Raw genomic sequence first — 19,547 nt, 5'->3', positions numbered from 1 at the left:
AGGAAAGGTCCTCACAAGCAAGAGTCATGGGGAATAATATGGTTTATATAAAACAAAGTATTCACAGGGAAGTAGATGTGGAAGAAATACAAGGGAGTCAAATTATAATACATGATCCTTATGAAAAAGAAAAGAGGTTTTATCTTCATTTTGTATCTTCATTTTATGTAAACATAAAAAATATGTTTACTGGAACAAATAACCAAAATGAGGAAAATAAAAAGTTCTTTCACTCTAGAGAGAAGTACTACTAATATTTTTAGTATTATATATTTCCAGACTTTACCCACATTTTATAAAGAAAAAGAATTATTCTGAATATACTGTTTTTAACATAACAAACTTTTTTGTGTCAATATAATTTTTACTGGTTAGACTTTGTTCTTCTGTACGGAAGGCTCATGTAACTCATCTCTACATATTGTACATGTAGGGAATTTCCACTTTGTTAAAAACAAGAGCACAAAGAGTTTGGCTTTGTGTGTCTGTAAATACATACAAGGTTTTTTGTTCATCCTGTAACCCTACATAAGTCTCATCACTGCTGGCCTGCTATAAAGAGTAGGAATTCAATTAATAGAGACCACACTATTTTCTTTATCTGTGTTCTAATTGACCCTTTATACACTAATTGGTCCCTCAAGCTTAATATATTCTTCAGGCTTCCATGTGGAATACAGCTGGAGATTACCAATTTTCTACAGAGGTATGTAATATCCCTGCATCTAAAGTATCTTTCACATCATCTATTTGTCCTATGGGTACATCACTGAGATTTTTAAGTGGTTATCCTGCACATAAGAGATTTTCCAGCCGTGCTCTAAGTTCTTGACGTTAAGTATTTCATTCACCTATCTGGCCATTAAAGAAGACCCAACATGCTACAGGTACTCTGAACCTGCTTCTTTGGTCCACCTTCACATTGAGTAAGGGGTTGGGAGGGCTTGGGAGTGTTCTACCTATGTGTATTTCCTGGTTATGCTCTTCAACATTTTAAGAGGAGAGATACCCCAATAACCAATTAGCTTTCTGTTACAGCATAAGGATCTGTTTTTTTCCTTTAAAAAAAAAAAAAAAAAACACTTAAATTCAATTAGCCGAGATAGAGTACATCATTAGTTTCAGATGTTCAATAATTCATCAGTTGTTCATCACATCACATGCCCTTTACATATATATATATGTATATATATAACTTATTTAGTTATTTGATAGAGAAAGAGAGCACAAGCAGGGGGAGCAGCTGAGGGAGAGGGAGAAGCAGGTTCTCCACTGAACAGGGAGCCCAATACAGGGCTCAATCCCAAGACCCTGGGACCATGACCTGAGCTGAAGGCAGACACTTAACCACCCAGGAACCTCTCACGTGCCTTCCTTAATGCCCTCACCCAGTTAACCCAACCCCACACTTGGGATCTTAAATCTACGATCTTAAATCTACTATTTAAAAAAAAAAAAAAAAAAAAAGGAGCAACATCTCCTCTTTCAGAAATATTTAATACCTTGCCTTACTGATGAGTCTTATTACATTCACACTTAGAAGAATATTTAAAGAAAATTATTTCAAAAATATGCAGAACATTCATTTCTAGAAATGTATTTAAAATCAACAAGTCCCCAGAAGCGGCCTATAAAGAGCCATGGTAGGCTCGCTACATAGAGTCACGAGAGAAACGGTATAAACAGAATTGTGGGAATGTGAGGGGCAGAAGCTTAAGAACCAGAGTTAAGCCTAAAATATACCTAGGCAGAGTTACATCTGTACCACACATTTTTAGCCTGCTTCTCTAACGTATCATTATTTTGGCTAGACTTTTAAAAATGTTAGTATTCCCATATAATGAGGATTATTTCTAGGAAACTCATTATTGGAATCTCCATAGGAAATGAATTCAATTCAGAAAACATTCAAGGGTCATCTACCATATGTCATTTATTATGTAGATTCTGAAAATATAAATAAGAACATCACTCAGTCCCTGCTTTAAAGGAACTTGAGAATACTGAGAATATTATTCATTCTACCAGGTCTTATTTTCAGGAACCAGCTGTATTTTCCTGGAAAATCGGCTTGTTTATAACTTGTAGACAGCATCTGTAGAGAAGTCCTAGAGCCAATTCTACAAAACCCCTCTAGACAAATTAATGAAATCTTACGGAATGCACTCTATACCCATATTAACCTATTTACCTTGTTTTTTTTTACCTTTAAAAAAAAAATCGGTGGGGGGGGGCACCTGGGTGGCTCAGTGGGTTAAAGCCTCTGCCTTCGGCTCAGGTCATGATCCCAGGGTGCTGGGATCAAGCCCAGCATCGGGCTCTCCACCTCGGGCTCTCCTCTCCCGCATCGGGCTCTCCTCTTGGCGAGGAGCCTGCTTCCTCCTCTCTCTGTCTCTGCCTGTCTCTCTGCCTACTTGTGATCTCTGTCTGTCAAATAAATAAAATAAAATAAAATAAAAATCAGGTATGCTTCACGGGTTATGAGGACTTCAACAATTTTCCCCAAACAATATTGTACTGCATGTTAACTACTAAAATTTAAATTAAAAAAAATAGTTTTTAGGGGTGCCTGGGTGATACAGTCAGCAAGCAAGTTGGCTTGTGGTTCTCTCTCCTTCACCCTCCCCCCTCACTTGTGCTCTCTCAAACAAATAAGTAAATCTTTTAAAGAAGTATTTGAATAAGGATAGGTGAAACACAAGTAAAAGTGCAAAGCTCTTCTCTCCTTCTGAATAATCTGTTTTATAAATATAGCCTGGAGCCATACTGTTTACCCAGAGGTACATCTCTGAACTATCTGAAGATCTTTTTAAAGATATATATTCTGGACCCTTCCTTCAGAGGTTCTGATCCCAGCTAAGTTTTGGGTGATCTGACTTAGGTGGGGTGTGCTGCTTATACTCACAAAAAACTCCTAGGCATAGACCATATACACCATAGTAAAGAACTGCTGAACGGATTTCTAAACCTAAGAGTTCAGGTAAGTTTTTCTTTGCTGTAAGCAGGTTTAAGGAGGTAGCATGAAAAGGATCAAATAACTTTGGTCCCATCATTTATTACTTAGTTTCGATAAGACAAGGAATGGTTCTAGAGAGGAGAGGTCTATGGATTTCTTGGTCACATGTAAGCAGAAGTGGTGCAAAGACTCATTTAAATACTACTATATAAATCAAAATTCTTATTTGGATTATCACTCAGAAGAAACTGATTTTAATAGTTCTTGTATTAAAGTTTTATTGAGAAGATTTGCAAGGAAAGAAAAATCACTGATGAATTTTATGAACAAGATTTCCTTGTATTACTTCCACTAGTCACTCATAATACTAGTGCACACCTGTGAGATTTAAATATAGGGTCTCTTTCATATGGTGAAAATATTATACCAAATTGAGCAAATTACTATGGGAACTGTGAAGAGAAATAAGAAAATGACATGGGCATTAAAGTAAAATTCCTCCACTAATGCATGGGGAGATAAGTGGTTCCAATAAACATCAAGGAATTCCCTTATACAACTGGGTTAAACTGCCCTGCAACAGAGGAGGGACTTCTTAATAGGATATATAAAATAATATAGTAATAGAAACCAATCTTTTAAACAATAATCTCACTCCCCAAACGTATAGACTTAGCACATTCTATTCCTACAAACTCAAAGTGTGTGCTTCTAGCAGTTCCACACGGGACACAGCATTTCCAATTGAGGCAGTTACTGCCACTGCTTTCTAAAAACCCAGGCTGGAAGATAATTATCATAATAGTTATATGTGAGTTGACCATTTCTGTCTCCTTATTTTTTAGTTATTTTGATTCCTCTCAGAAATACATCTCCATCCCCAAGTATTGTTTTTAAACTAAAAAGAAAGATGTGAAAATATATGTCTAATACCTACTTCTGTATTTTTTAAATCACAAAACAGCATTTAAAGTATATGGTAGGAAGTATTAATCAAGATAAAGGGTATGGGGCATATATATGTGGCCTTTTATATAGATGTAAATGGCAGGGCAAAGTTGGCTAGTCCTGTCAGACAGGAATATTAATGGGGACTGTGTATTAGTTTGAACAAAAATAAAATATATTAAGTCTGTAAATTTAGTCTTGTGAGAGACAAGATGAAGAGAAGGACACCATATAGCACTTAATATGTTGGTGCCACAAAATCTAAGTGAGCCAAGAATACAGTTGCAGCTTATCCAAAAATGTAGGGTTCACCTTCATCTGAGTGCTTAGGTACGTACCACTATCACTTGCGATAATCAAGCATCCACATCCTGCCACTAGTAAGATAAGAACAGCCACAGGCAAATGGTGTACATAAAAGTCAGTGGAAGTATAACAAAGTAGCTCCACTGGGGTAAGTTCTGGGAATTGGTTTGAGAAGAATATGTACAGAAGACAAAGGATGAAATCACAAAGGGATGGAACTAGCTCAAAAATGAAAAGAACTATAATGTATATACTGTGATTTGAGCACAAAAATCTCTTGTCTCTTGATATCTATCGAGTCATTTCCTATGGAAGTAGACAAAGTCACTCTAAAGAAATTGTATTACTATGAAATTACTATTCATGTGGTCTACACGTGGCTCTTAATGTATGGAAAAAAATATAGTCCTGCCTCATGGTAGAGCTTACCACACTAAGATGGTGGTATTCAGATATACTATATTGCATTTAAGTATTATAATATTGGTATCTTTGTTGATATAATACCATTATCTTGGTCTTTTAAAAATTGTGAATGAATGCCTCTTAACATCAAGATCAAGGACTCACCTAATCAATTTCCATGAAAACAAGTTACCAAGTCTGGACAGATCTGTGTGTCCTATTTTATTCCAAAACCACATTGGTAATGGAATATTCTCTCATCTTCCATTGAGAGAATAATTTCTTATAAAGTTAAAATGATAACACTAAAATTCACCTAAGTAATGCTGTTTGAGAAATGGTCTGTAAAAGATGAAATAAGGCAAACATCTACAAGGCTTTCTTAAAAAATAAAAACAAAACAAGCAAATGTTGCATAAAAAGGCCATTCAAAAAGATCCACTGAGTTTTAAAGCGGAAGGATGAGTTTGACAAAAATATCTGTTTATCTCTTCTCATTCCTCCAACTACAACAGAGAAATAGCACTTTTTTACAGTAGAAAATATGTTGCCCTAAAATATTAACTACTCTGTGATGATGGAAGTAATCTTTTAAAAAAATCAGAAGACATTTATTTTCACTTTCGCTAGGACATATTTAGTTTTGTATTGTGTTTAAACATTTCATTGATTTCATCAGCTAATAACTTTAGAATATTTTAAAATATTAAAATACATAATTTCAGCTAATTTTTTAAACTTAAAGATCCTGAAAAAATCAAATAACTGCTCTATAGTACTAGCATAATTACACAAAATATTACATAAAGTATTATACAATATATATACAGATAGACCAATAGTGCTATTTTGTTCAAATGGGAAGTTATTGAAGTTCACTCTCTTGATAACTTTAGTGAAAAGGTTTGGATTACTTTCCGGTTTTCATGGCTTTTGTAAGCTTTTGGTCAAGAAGAGTCAGGCCCAATCAAAATGGGCAGGATAGGTAGAGAAAGAGGTAGCAGAATTATCTCATTTAACTTGAAAAGGCATTTATATATGCAGCAGTGCCTAGCAAAGTGGTCAACTAAACTGTTAACTGTGGCAACTCAAGAGTGATGGACTTTCAGATGATTTTTACTGTCTTCTTCATACTTTAAAGTTCTTTTTAAAATAAGCATACTTATTTTTATAATAAATATCAATAATAAATATATAGGTAGTAAAATACAATTTAATCAAAATGTACTAACCTGTTGTTACAGAAGACTCTGACTCCCTCAGCTTCTGAGATGCTAAAAGTTTTTCCTGCAAAGCTTTCTGGGCAAGTTGTGCATCCCATTCTTCTAGCTCTTTCTCAAATCGCTGGTTGTCTTCTTCAACAAAATCTTTTAAATCCGGTGGTAATGTTTCTATTCCAACAAGAGCCTGCCCAGTTTCTTTATTTAACTCCTCTGCAAATCATATTTCAAAAACTAATATAAAATTAAGAATTAAAGGAAAAATGCAAAGCTCAAAATAGGATGCATTTCAAATGGGATTTAAAGTATGAATTATTACCATTTAACAAATCAATATTAAAAATTAAAAGAAAACTCAAAGTGCATGGATAAGCAGGCCTTATACAGTAGGTTAAGGAGCTTAAGTATGAGTCAGTGCATCATGCGGTCCTTAAAAGGGATTTTAGTGAGGATAAATAGGTCAGATTTGCATTTTATAATAGTTACTAAATAGTTAACTTTGAATACAAAATATATTCTAATTGTCAGTCCTGATTACTCCTAATTCCAGTTTCTTAGAATAAGCCAGCACACTTCCTAATCATAACCATCACCCTCTGAGTCAATTACACTTAACTAATCACACCAGAGACTGGAGTCACATAAAAGAGTTACTTATTTAAAAATAGTTTAAAAACTACCCTATATATTTCATGTTCTTACCTTTTATTAAGAATTGTGCCTTATCATTTATGTACATTAAACAGTATGCACTGGCATTTCTATAACCACCAAAAGAGTCCCTCACTAGCTCTTCCCATGATGATTTTGTCACAGCAATATCATTGTACTTCATCCACCTGTTTTCACGATGATCAAAAATATATGCCCAGTAGTGCCCGGCATTAGCTTGGCCTTCATGAACTAAAACAGCATGTAAGCGATAAGGAACCTAAATATGAAAACAGAAGAGTTAAGTCACAGTTAAGTAGTCCATTAATACCAAATTCCATGAAACCCATAAATTGTCTGTTTGAAGAATTCCATAGAAAACTGGCTGTGACTAAAATTTTGAAAAAATTACACTATGAAATAAAAAGGGGGAGGAGATAAATAAGCTAATGACATGTAAAGCAGGTGTATAAGTAGGATGATTTTTGAGACTTTAAAAATGTGTTTCTTTCAAATGAAGACTTATGATGAATATTTTAAATATAGCACATGATTTGTCTAAACCTTCCCAATTATAACTTGATGACTGAATTAGCAATATGGCCTACATAATGTACACCAAAAGTTAAAATGTAACTGAGTCCTATACTTCCCCCCCATCTTAATATCCTCAAACAGCCATATAATTTCTCCCATAGGATTTTCTGAAAATTCTTTGCTAAGTTTTACTGTAAAATAATTTTTAAAAGTAAACAATAATTATGAGAATACAACTCAATGTGGGAAATATTAATATGGAATCTTTAAAATCAGCAATTTTATAACAAAACATTAAGAAAAATTAGCTTAAGAATTAGGTTAATCATACAAACAAAAATACATAAATAATTTTGACAGGACTTACCAACTTAAAACTTAATTAACTTACTTGGATCATAGATTTGTCAGAGTACATTAGTTCAATTGTTCGATGGATTCTGGATATGCTTTCCTGCAAATCTAAGGATAGAAGATATTATTTAACATGATTATCATCAAGTATGCTTCTACTAGACATAAGATAGGAACTAATAGTTTTCCTATCAATATGTTAGAGGAATAAGGAAAAATTCCTAAAACTGTTCTTGGAAACATTACTATATGGAGTCCATATAAGACAAAATATCGTTCTTCTTAATAAAATATATGCACCAGTGCATAACTAAAAACCAAAACAAATATGATTCACTTAGAGAATGCACTGTCTGTAAAAGTGAACTTTGTTCAAATCTACAAAGGAAAGTTTCAACAAAAATGTAACAGAAAGCCCCTTACATATTTATATAAAATAGGAAAACTATGAAATAACTTTGCCACAAACTTTCTATCAACATATATGTCACTGAATAAAAATCTACCACAATCACCAACAGAAATAATGTTGCAACTCCCATAACTTATTACTTCTACTTTCAGCAGAAATCCATTCTACAAAATTACTGTTATATTGCCTGTAATAATTTAAAAATTAGATACAATCTAAATACCTATTAAATGGTTAAATGGATATGGTTATGGAAATAGTTAAATTACAGTATAACCTATACTGTGAAGCTACTGAAAAGAATCAGGAAGAAACCGTGGAAGACTATGAAAAAATATTAGTAACTTCAGAGTGGGAAAAGACCTTTTTCTAAGCCTGACAGAAGAGCCAGTAACCCTAAAGTAAAAAGACTCTCTCCCCAAACTTAAGAAAATCTGTATTATAAAAACAAAACAAAACCAACACCAAAAAAAGTCAAATAACAAAGACGAGTAAGAAATTATCTACAGCATACACTACAGGCAACAGGTTAATACCCATAATGTCGAAGTTTCTATTGAGCAGTAAGAGAACAATAAATGGTTCGATATAAAAAAAATGGGTGAATGTCACAAGAAATTTATAGAATATTTCACTCATAATATTTCACTCATAATTAAGGAAATGCAAATTAAGACACTGACACTAACATACCATTCTTTTCAATGTTCAGGCTACCACAATTTAAAAAGTACCCAAGGCTAAGGAGGACATTGGGAGACAGACTTGTCTATACTGTTAGTGGGAATAAAAACTGGTTCAATGTTTTGGAGGGAAAATTTTACAACAGTTAAAATTTAAAATATATACACTTTGCACCAGAAATGACACTTCTAAGAATATATCCTACTCAAACAAGTGTGTCAATATGTATATAGGCCAGCACTATTTGGAGTGACTATCTGCAGTATAAAAAATTACATGCTACTCAGATGCAGGGATATTATACAATAGTTTAAAAAATAATGCTAACAGCTGATAACAGGAATAAAAGAGAGGAAATCAATATTCCAAGGAAAATCTTACCCAGTTCATTGCATTACTATGGTCCAAAGTATGAGGTATTAAGGCTCAAACCCTTATCGGATGAATGTCTTTCAAGTTCCTCAAACTTAAAATGGCCAAAAGTGGATTCATCTTATTCCTACTTTCTCCCCTGAGTTGGGGACCTGCTCACCCACCAGTCTGCCCTTTTCCAAAGTACATTCTGTCTATTCATACCAGCAGGAGGAACTGCTGGGGAATCGTCCCTAATTCTCTCTTTCTCTCTCACCTCCTGTCAGCTTTCTCTAAAGAGTAGATCATATCTGTTCATTTCTTTCCTCCCTCAATGTCCCTGCCTTGGTGTCAAAAGTTTCCTAGCTTCACCCTTCAGAATGTCATCTTAAAGCAACAAACACAACCTGCTGAGTCCAGTAGAAAATTATTTACCTAGTACAGTGTTCAGGAAACACAGTGTGCTCAATAAATGTTCACTAGTGAATTCAAATGTAAAAATGTAAAAATGCTCCCTTACATATGAAAAATAACTAAGGGAAACATTTACAGCTACTGGTGCTAATTGTTAGTTGCCGTCATGCCCTATTTATGTTATTATACTACATTATATTACATTAGGACTGCTCTTTATTTACATATTGCCTATAATGAGTCAAGTTGAGCATTTAAAATCCAACCATTCATATTGCTTAAAATAATTCCAGTCTTTTGGTATAAAAGAACAGCTCCTAGATTTTTCTTTTTTTCATAGAAAAAAATTAGGATAAAATTGGTTGACAATAAAGGATATTATATTTTGCCATGTAAGGAAAAATTATAATAAAATCTACCATGTAATATTAAAATCACGTCATTTAAAAAAAGAAAAAAGGACATTTTAACACAGCAAAGTAGCAAAGATATAATTTCAGAATAAAGGAGAGTTCCTTCAAACAACGGCCAGATGGCAACTTAACACCAGCACATATACACACACGTGTCCTCTCACACCCAGCAGGGCATTGTCCTTATTTTTCTTATTTTGCTACATGCCAGTTAATACACATTACAGACTGGCACTGAGCTCTCAGATTATATTTGGAAATCTCTGTTAGAGGAGATTTAAAATTAAAATTCACATTTCTGGGGTGCCTAGCTGGCTCAGTTGGTTAAGCTTTGGCTCAGGTCATGATCTCAGGGTCCTGGGATCCAGCCCAGCATTGGGCTCCCTGCTCAGCAGGCAGTCTGCTTCTCCCTCTCCCTCTGCCCCTCCTGCTGCTCAATCTCTCTCTCTCTCAAATAAGTAAATAAAGTCTTTAAAATAAATAAATAGCATTTACATTTCTAATTCTTGAATCTGAAAAAAATTTTATCACTTTAACTCATGACACAAACATTAGAAGGAGGACATAATTGATAAAATACACAATTTAATTGTATGAGCTTTCACCAATAGAGTAGCTGTGAATACCAGTTTGATATAAATTTAGAGCACTAAATGAGAAAATCAGACCATCTGCTATGTCATTAATCAACTAAGTAGTCCAGAGGAAATCTGTTGTTCTCTCTGAATGTGATAATAAGATCAAAACACAGGTAGTCAGGCTAGTTTCTCTTGTAAAAAACAAAAAATAAAAAATAAGTTATAACATTTACATCTGAAGTCCAAAGGTCATTTCCCATCTCGATTTTCATAGTCTACCTATCTATCTGAGGGGACGGTAGCTATGCTGTGAGAAGCTTCTTACCTCTGGTGTCATTTTCTATTTCTGTCCTCCAGCGATGTAAACAGCTTTCTAGCACAGAAAGTTCTTCCTCTGTTATGTGCCTTGGTGCTGGATGCATGGGCAAGTCTGGGGGTATCCGAGATTGGGTGAATGGTTTATGTATCACTGATCTCGCTGAAATGGCCGCTATTGATGTAGGTGATGTGCTTGGCAGTTCTGAAGAAGGGGCTCCTTGTTCTGTTGTGCTGTATTTTTAAGGCATAAAATATTTATTATTAAACTTTCCAAGTGGATGCTCTAGACAAAAATTGTGCCAAACACATAGCATTAAATTGGCTTGTAATTTCAAAAAGGCCTTTAAAAAAAGAGAGAGAAATACGTGGATTAATTTAATATCTAATGAGATTTCTATTTTATTAATATATAATGCATTATTTGTTTCAGGGGTACAGGTCTGTGATTCATCAGTCTTACACAATTCACAGCACTCACCACAGTACATACTCTCCCCAATGTCTATCACCCAGCCACCCCATCCTTCCCACCCCCCTCCTGAGATTCTTAACATATGAGGAATACATTATTATCAGGATGAAATTGTGGCTTTACAGAAGAAATGGCTTAATCATTTCAATAAATCTTATGTAGAATTACATAATACTTATCAGCTTACATTATAGGAAAAACCAACTTCATAATATTTTCATGGATAAAAAGTGGAAATCTAAACCAAAATAACAGTAATTTGGAACAGAAAAAAATATGATGAAAATGCCAATTCACAACCATAAAATCTGCTGAAACAGTGAAATAAGCACCCAGAAGATATATAATCTTGTAAGTGAATTTAATATTTTTCAGAGTTCACTAAAATAAATCACAATGTACATTTTATAAAACCCTCTTTAAAGGTTTTATCAATTTATCAATTATTACAAGTAATACAAGTAACATAGCGGGCTCTTGAATCAGGACAACTTTTTACCTTGGTAATGTCTGTGCTGTGGAACCACTAGGTGGGGAGCTAGCATCAATATCATCAATGGGAGACGTACAAACAGGTTTACTTGAAGCAAATTCCAGTGCGTACTGTAGAACATCTACCAAAGGGAATCGTTTGGGCCCCGAACCGTAGCTTAAATATCTGTTAACCATAAAATGTATAAATGCTTTTTTCAGTTGTATATAAAGCACATTTGGTTGTTTTTAATAACTGTTATAAAACATGATAGAAACACTTTAATAAATCTTCCTAAACAATGCAATTAATTTTGTTTTCAAATGAAGGTGTTGAAACTGAAGATACATTCAAGAAATAATTTAAATATTCTCCAAATTACGGAAAACAAAGTTGATTACAACTAAATGTGTCTGCACACTGTTATAAATTTTAAATGCTGCTCTAAGGTGTAACCCAATAGGAAAATGAAAACTGACAGCTCCATTTCCTGAGACTGTTTTTATTTTTAGATGTCATCTGGTCTCATGATTAGGATGGTAACTAATACTGTCCTCCCTACCTTTTACTGATCAGTTTTTGTTTGTTTGTTTTTTTAAGATTTTACTGATGTGACAGAGAGAGAGATCACAAGTAGGCAGAGAGGCAGGCAGAGAGAGAGAGGGAAGCAGGCTTCCTGCTGAGCAGAGAGCCCAATGTGGGGCTTGATCCCAGGACCCTGAGATCATGCCCCGAGCCAAAAGCAGAGGCTAAAGCCACTGAGCCACCCAGGTGCCCCAGGTGACTAGTTTTTAATATGATTAATGATACCTTTTAGAAATAAAAATTACTGGGAAGCCTGGGTGGCTCAGTCAGTTGAGCAGCTGCCTTCGGCTCAGGTCATAATCCTAGGGTCCTGGGATCAAGTCCTGCATCAGGTTCCTTGCTCAGTTGGGAGCCTGCTTCTCTCTCTGCCTCTGCCTGCCACTGCCTGCTTGGGCTCTCTCTCTGACAGATAAATAAATAAAATCTTTTAAAAAATGTTTAGAAATAAAAATTATTGAAATATAACACATTATTTTTATTTAAAAAGTTTGGGGCTATTAATTTTCAAATTTACACTAAAACAAATACTAAAATATAAATTAATTAGAGGTTGCAAACTGGGATCTCTCAGGCCACATTTCAGCCCATAGACCTGTCTGAATTACAGAACATTTGACTATCTAGATTCCAGCGTCTTTTGGGAAGCTCTCAAAAGCAGGGAGAGAGATTCATATGTGGTGTCACACATGATATCGCCAGCTAGTACAGATGGCAGGCTCTCCCTCTCCACAGGGATATGCTCTCTAGGCTCCCGTTGCCCACCAGCTTATACATGACTTGCTTCCCTTCTTATAAAGTCTCCATGAGGCCCTAGTAGGCATGTGAGTTTGTATTTTCTGTATCAAGGAGAAAAACTCAGTCACCATTCATTTTAATGGAAACCTCAAGAGTTATGTTTAATTTCATACAAGAAGAAACCTTAAAATTTAGGTTAGTTTAACTTTGTTTTGTTTTTTGTTTTTGTTTTTTTTTTTAATTTTTTATTTTTTATAAACATATATTTTTATCCCCAGGGGTACAGGTCTGTGACTCACCAGGTTTACACACTTCACAGCACTCACCAAAGCACATACCCTCTGTTTTGTTTTTTAAAGTAATTTCTTCACCCAATGTGGGGCTTCAACTCACAACACAACCCAGAGATCAAGAGTTGGAAGTTCTACTGACTGAGCCAGTCAGATGGCCCTTTTTGGGGATTTTTTTTTTTTTAAGATTAGTTTAACTTTCTCTTTTCAGCACCATGAGCATTACCAGTAAGCAATGAAAATACATAATTTTAAACACTAAAATAATCACTAATGCCAACTATGAATTATTTTAGTTTTTAACAAAACTCAGAACTAAAACTTATTCAAGCAAAATATGATCCAGAGTGATTACTACTAGAATTATAAATCACCCAAAGCAAATTTAAAATGAAAGATTCCAGATGGTCACAAAAATATGACTTCCTAGAGTTAGTTCATAATTTCATAAAAGTTATAATACCTTTCTAGTCTTTGTTGTAATACTGTAAGGTAATCTTTAAGTCTCTTGATTTCTTCCCTCTTTATTCTTGTTATTTCTCTGTTTCTGTGCATGTATCTATCAGGAAAAAGAAAAATGACAACATTACACTTTAAGTACCATGGAAATAGTACAGTGAGATATCAGACAACACAGGAAGAGGATTCCTTAAAATTCTTACAGTTGCAATACTGATATAAAAATAAACTTTTTAACTTCCTTGATACATTATTCCCAGTAACTATACTTTTCTAAATAGAAAGAGAACTCCATTTTCCTTGACAAATAGTATTAGACATATTAAAAAAGTAAAGATTTATTCTAAAGAATTAAAGATTAATTCTAAAGAAATTAAGCAAATTTTTTTCTCTAACAGTAATAATTCTTCACTAAGTTACTTAGTCTCAAAACTAAGTCATGCTGTATACCAAACCATACCTGTCCAGATACAACACCTGAGGAAATTCTAATTTGTTGTGGATTTTTTCTGGTCTTCCCAATGCCTGATTGAATTCAAATCTTGACAATTCAAATGTTAACACAGGTGGCAATTTGGTGAACCAATGCTGAAAGAAACAACAACAAAAAAACTTAATGTCACCTGTTGTCTTCTCCATTGCAGTGTTAGGCGCAGGGTGAGGCAGTGGTATTTTTATATATATCATCACAGTGCTGACACCACAAACACATGACCAGGTATGCAATTCAACTAAAGCCCAACTTCCTCCCCCAAAGTTTTCCACACCTCTTGGAAATTCCAAGGATGGGGCTTTTTCTTTCCTAGTTAGGAAAGAAAAAAATTTTCTAACAACTCTCCTTCTTCCACAATAATTATTTCCATTAAAATTTCTAACATAAAGTGACAGACATTAATTAAAATTATGGCTTAGCGGCTCAAATTTTCTGGCTTCTTCAATGCTATGTCACTAGTACTACAAAGAATGGTACGTATACTTATTAACCAACCACACTTCAAAAGCCTTGACAAAGAAACTTGTAGATATAGTACACACACACATACACACATACACACACACACACACACACATTTTTATAGCATAAATGATCACAATCCTTACTAAAAACTAGAAACAGATATTCCCTTGTTTTAATTTTAATTTTCCTACTGGAATTCTGACTAATTTAAGAAAAAGATCTCTTACTAATACGGAGTTTATACTAATGATAATTATATTTAAAATCTTTTTAAATGACCAGTCTTTAAAGAACTGAATGCCTCATCACTGTGAGCCAGTTCCTCCACAAACTTTGGCAATTGTTCAGTTAAGCATGAAGTGTAACAAAACTACAAAAGAGAATTATTTTCATAAAAAAGATTCTGGTTTTACATAAACATATTTTAAAGAGAAATGAACAAAAACTCATGAATCATCAAATGCAGAAGTAAAAATAATGTAATAAATATTTTTGAATGCTTATTAAAAACCACTGTAAAAAGTAATTGCCATACATTAAAACTATGTGTGATATTTGCAAGTGCCACAAAAGGCAACCACATAAATATCAACTAATTTAAATTCAAACATCCCAAAAAAGCAGTAATAGAACACACTTGGCAAACTGCATTTGACTACGATCTTGAAAGTTGTTACTTTTCTCTAAATAAATAAAAATGGTTATTCAAAACTATTTCTCCCTCCCAGAATGCTAAAGCTTACATGAATTGAAATCTCGAGTTAGACTTGGTGTATGTTTAACCAAACACTGAAGTTTAAGAAATGTGTTTTATACAACAATAAAACTGAAGCTGACTAGAGACAGTTACAAAAAGATCTAGTACCAGAAGAATCTCTTAAGTTTTGAAATTTCTTGAGCTAAGTCTGCTTATTTATTTTATTCTCACCTGGCACTGTCAAGAATTTGCTTAATTCTAATACACATAAATAATTACTACTAAGAATTAGAACATACCCCATACATATCACAAAGAAAATTTTTCTTAGGATAATATTCTCTACTCCACTTTATAATACTAAAGTAAGTAGGTTTCAAGAACTGTGACTTTCATATTTCATTGCAGTATTTCAACTGTCACCATTAAAATAAAATAGTTACATATTTTTAATTCACAGAAACCTACCATGGTCAATAGAAATAAAATCACCCAAATTGGGGGTATGCTTCTCAGTAGACCATGAGAAGTCCAGGAAATAACTTCCATACCTTAAGAAAGAATGTTCATATAATATGTTATATATTGTGTTTTTTAACTTTTTATATATAACTTTTATATATCATATAAAAGTTATATAATATGTCTCTGTTGGGAATGTATTTCCTTTAACAGCAGTGACAGTTTTTTGCTACAGGAGTGGAAGGATTTCAACTTTCTTATTCTAAATCTGATGGGGATAGGAAGAGATAGCTGGCTATTCCTTTAATTCATCTTAGAAAATATTATGGGTTTGTCTACCTCTGTGATTTTAGGATTATAAGTACAGCAGTATATAACTAGAATTTTCAATATAAAACAATGAGATTTTTCTTTCAAAATATTATTTTCCATTCAATAAAAAACTGTATTTGCTTAATTGCCATATATTAAACCATACTCACAGCATGGTATGTCATGCCACAGGTCATTAAAGGTAAAAATAATGCTTATACTTTCCATGTCTCTAAACATTTTATTATTACTTATTATCCTATTATATTGTATAATGAATTTACAGGAGTAATAAATTAGGGCAGTTAGTGAATAAAAACATTACATGGGCAACAAAAGTGCTCTTGAACTTATTATGATTAAAAATCTAATTTAGCAAAAATATTTTCAAGAGAGAATAAGTCATCTTTATGAACTATAATAGCTGATTTTTTATTAATATGTTTTAAATAAACCTTGCTTTTGTGAGATTACATGAATTTAGGAAGCAGGGGACTGAAAGATGAGACCTACCATTTCAAATTCCCACAGAACACCAAACAAAACCAGGATATCAATCAAGCACAAGAAGCAAACAGTTCCTATCCCAACTTGAAAATTAGTTTCAGTCATTTAATTGGGTTTACCCATTTGTCCTTCCACTCTAAAAGATATTATTTCCCATATAACATCTACATATATCTAATAAGGTACATGTAGGTACTGTTCCTCTAATTTAATTTTTAAAGTCCTGCAAAGTTTCTTTTAGCACTTTGACTATAACTCAGTTCAACTCTGTGAAGAGAAAATCGGCAGCACTTATATTTTTTTTTAAAGATTTTATTTATTTATTTGTAAGAGAGAGAGAGTGAGAGCGAGCACAGGCAGACAGAGTGGAAGGCAGAGTCAGAGGGAGAAGCAGGCTCCCTGCGGAGCAAGGAGCCCGATGTGGGACTCGATCCCAGGACGCTGGGATCATGACCTGAGCCGAAGGCAGCTGCTTAACCAACTGAGCCACCCAGGCGTCCCAGCACTTATATTTTTAAATAAGTATTCCTGGTGACTGAAAAATTCCACTTCAGACTACCCTTCATTCCTAAGCTGTCAAGGGTATTTATAGAAAGACATTCCTTGAAATAATTCTTTGTCCAACTACAGTCTCACAGAAGAATTAAATAAATTTAATTTTAGAAATACAGGTTATGTGATCCTACGCAGGTTTTTAAAAAATGGTATAAAGTCATATATATTGATGTGGAAGGATACTCATGATATACAGGTGAGTAAAAACTGCAAGTCACAGGACAGTGTGATCAAATACAAATACATGTGCAGAGCAGTAGTCTAAAGATCACATTATTATAGTGAATACTCACACTGGAAGGAAGTGTTTACTACCTGAATTTTTTTTTGCTCCAATAGGCAACCAAAAAAACAAACAAATAAACAAAAACCAACTCTAGGTTTCCTAGATAGTTTGATCCATCTATAAATTGCAAACCATTTAGTTAAAATTTGTGATTTAGAAAAATATTTTATAAGTAGTTATCTTACATATAATTATTTTTTATTTATTCACTTTTCTCTTGGTATGGCATTCCAGAAATTTAAACTCTTAAAAGCCACTAGATATTTTTTTTTTTAAGATTTTATTTATTTATTTGACAGAGAGAGAGAGATCACAAGTAGGCAGAGGTTTGGGGGGAAGCAGGCTCCCTGTTGAACAGAGAGCCCAATGTGGGGCTTGATCCCAGGATCCTGGGATCATGACCTGAGCCGAAGGCAGAGGCTTTAACCCACTGAGCCACCCAGGCGCCCCAGCCACTGGATATCTTAACATGAGTGATTCAGGAGACTAGAGGTCTTCCTAAATTACTTAACTAGAGCTATTTCAACAAAAGAGATGTTTCCTGTATCAAAGTAAATTCAGTAACATTTACTAAATAATAGTATAAGAGATAAAAGGTGTTATCATCAGGGACAATGTTCATTTACAAATAAGGCTTAAATGTTACTTATTGGTGTTCACAGATACTTAAGAAGAAACAGGAAAGTTATTCTGAAGGACATAATGAAAGATGATAATTTAAGGACACTATTAAAAACTATCAAGATAGTCTACTTTAGCCAGTGATACTCTCTTAAACCAGGCTGAATTATGACTGAAACTACTGTGTCCTACAAATCTAGGCAACTGGTAATAACAGGTAACTGAGTCTGCTCTTATTAAGACTGCTTACAAACTATTGAATTCAGAGAAGGAGACAAATCACTGTATCTGTTAGGTTGGATGTAAAAACCTAGGCAGAAAATATATACACAGTATAGAGCATTCAGAGGATGAAGCCAGAGATGGAGGACAAACCAGGTTTTTTTTTTTTTCCTTTAAAATAAATAATGAAATCCAGATTCAATGTCAGAAAAACATTTTTAAAAGCTGGGAATACATAAGAAAGATTATTTAGCAATTAATTACTAAATTATTTACCAATAAAGCAATGTGTATTTCATTTATAAGCTACTCTGATAGTATAAGAGGAATGTCATCCCTCCTTCTCCTGTCCAAACCCATCATCCGATATATTTAATAGAAAACAGAACACACTTTAGGCAGGGAGTCTGCTTTCTTGTTTAATTATGGGATCCTGAGAGAGTCCCAATCTTTAGAGACCAATCAATAAAATAAATAATTTAATTTAAATGTTCTTAATTGGAGGTCTAGTTGGGAATCACTGATGGAGCTCTTGGGCCCACCACATTCCTACCCTGGATTCACATTTGACAACTCTGAAGTAGAGCCTAGGCATCTGCTGAGAATCACAGATATAGATGATCTATCATGGAGAGAGAAAAACTATCTCAAGTATCTTCTCTCTCGTTCCTCCCTCTCCTAATCTGAAAAAAAAAAAAAAAAAAAAGAGAGAGAAAAAAAAGCCAGAAAATAGTAAATGTTATTTCTTTTTTTGTTTGGGTGTATAAGAGAAGGAAATGAGGATGAAGTTAAAGAGGAAAGAATTAATTACACCTTTTTTAAAAAGCCCATATTCAGATAAAAGCAATTTATTTTCAAAGACACAAGAACTTAAATCCCTGTTTAGAAAAACACAGAGATATGATAACTTAATATTTATTAAGCACCCATTTGGGGATAAAGTCCTCAGAAACTTTTCTGATAACACTGAGACATTTCCTTCACTCAGTCAATAAGTACGTAGTGTATAATTTTATTTGCAGTCACCGTACTGTCCAATAGAGATATAACAAAAGGACAAAGATGAGGATCCCTACCCCACGCACGGAGTTTACAAGTAGACAACTATTAGCAACTGCTTAGTGAGAAGTGATTTTGGAGCAAATGATCTGTCCTTCGCCTTCCACTATGATAAAACATAAGGATGAGTATACGTACAGGAGGACGGATACAAGGGTGCAGCTGATGGGTGGCAAGACAGAGACCAGTGGAAACAAATAAACAGGTTTATGTTCTTTAAATTTTACCTTTCTTAAGAAAGCAAGTTCTTCCATCTGCCCTGCATACACTTACACAGCAATTTTCCCCAAAAAAGGAATCTAGACAAA

General features: G+C 33.9%; 1 protein-coding gene across 2 annotated transcripts in view; it reads right to left on the bottom strand.

The window, feature by feature from the left end:
- The window catches only part of USP25 (ubiquitin specific peptidase 25), a 132,532-nt gene that overhangs the window by 34,512 nt on the left and 78,473 nt on the right, over positions 1-19,547 (bottom strand). For both annotated transcript variants that reach the window (XM_059392170.1, XM_059392171.1), the window contains exons 11-17: positions 14,021-14,148; positions 13,565-13,660; positions 11,519-11,677; positions 10,555-10,778; positions 7,415-7,485; positions 6,538-6,766; positions 5,848-6,048 (exon numbers count right to left, since the gene is read on the bottom strand). In XM_059392170.1, the coding sequence (XP_059248153.1) occupies positions 5,848-6,048; positions 6,538-6,766; positions 7,415-7,485; positions 10,555-10,778; positions 11,519-11,677; positions 13,565-13,660; positions 14,021-14,148 (1,108 nt within the window). The remainder of the gene's footprint in view (positions 1-5,847; positions 6,049-6,537; positions 6,767-7,414; positions 7,486-10,554; positions 10,779-11,518; positions 11,678-13,564; positions 13,661-14,020; positions 14,149-19,547) is intronic.

This window comes from Mustela nigripes, chromosome 2 (assembly GCF_022355385.1).
Source record: "Mustela nigripes isolate SB6536 chromosome 2, MUSNIG.SB6536, whole genome shotgun sequence".
Lineage (NCBI taxonomy): Eukaryota > Metazoa > Chordata > Mammalia > Carnivora > Mustelidae > Mustela > Mustela nigripes.
This window is presented reverse-complemented; position numbering and strand designations above follow the sequence as displayed.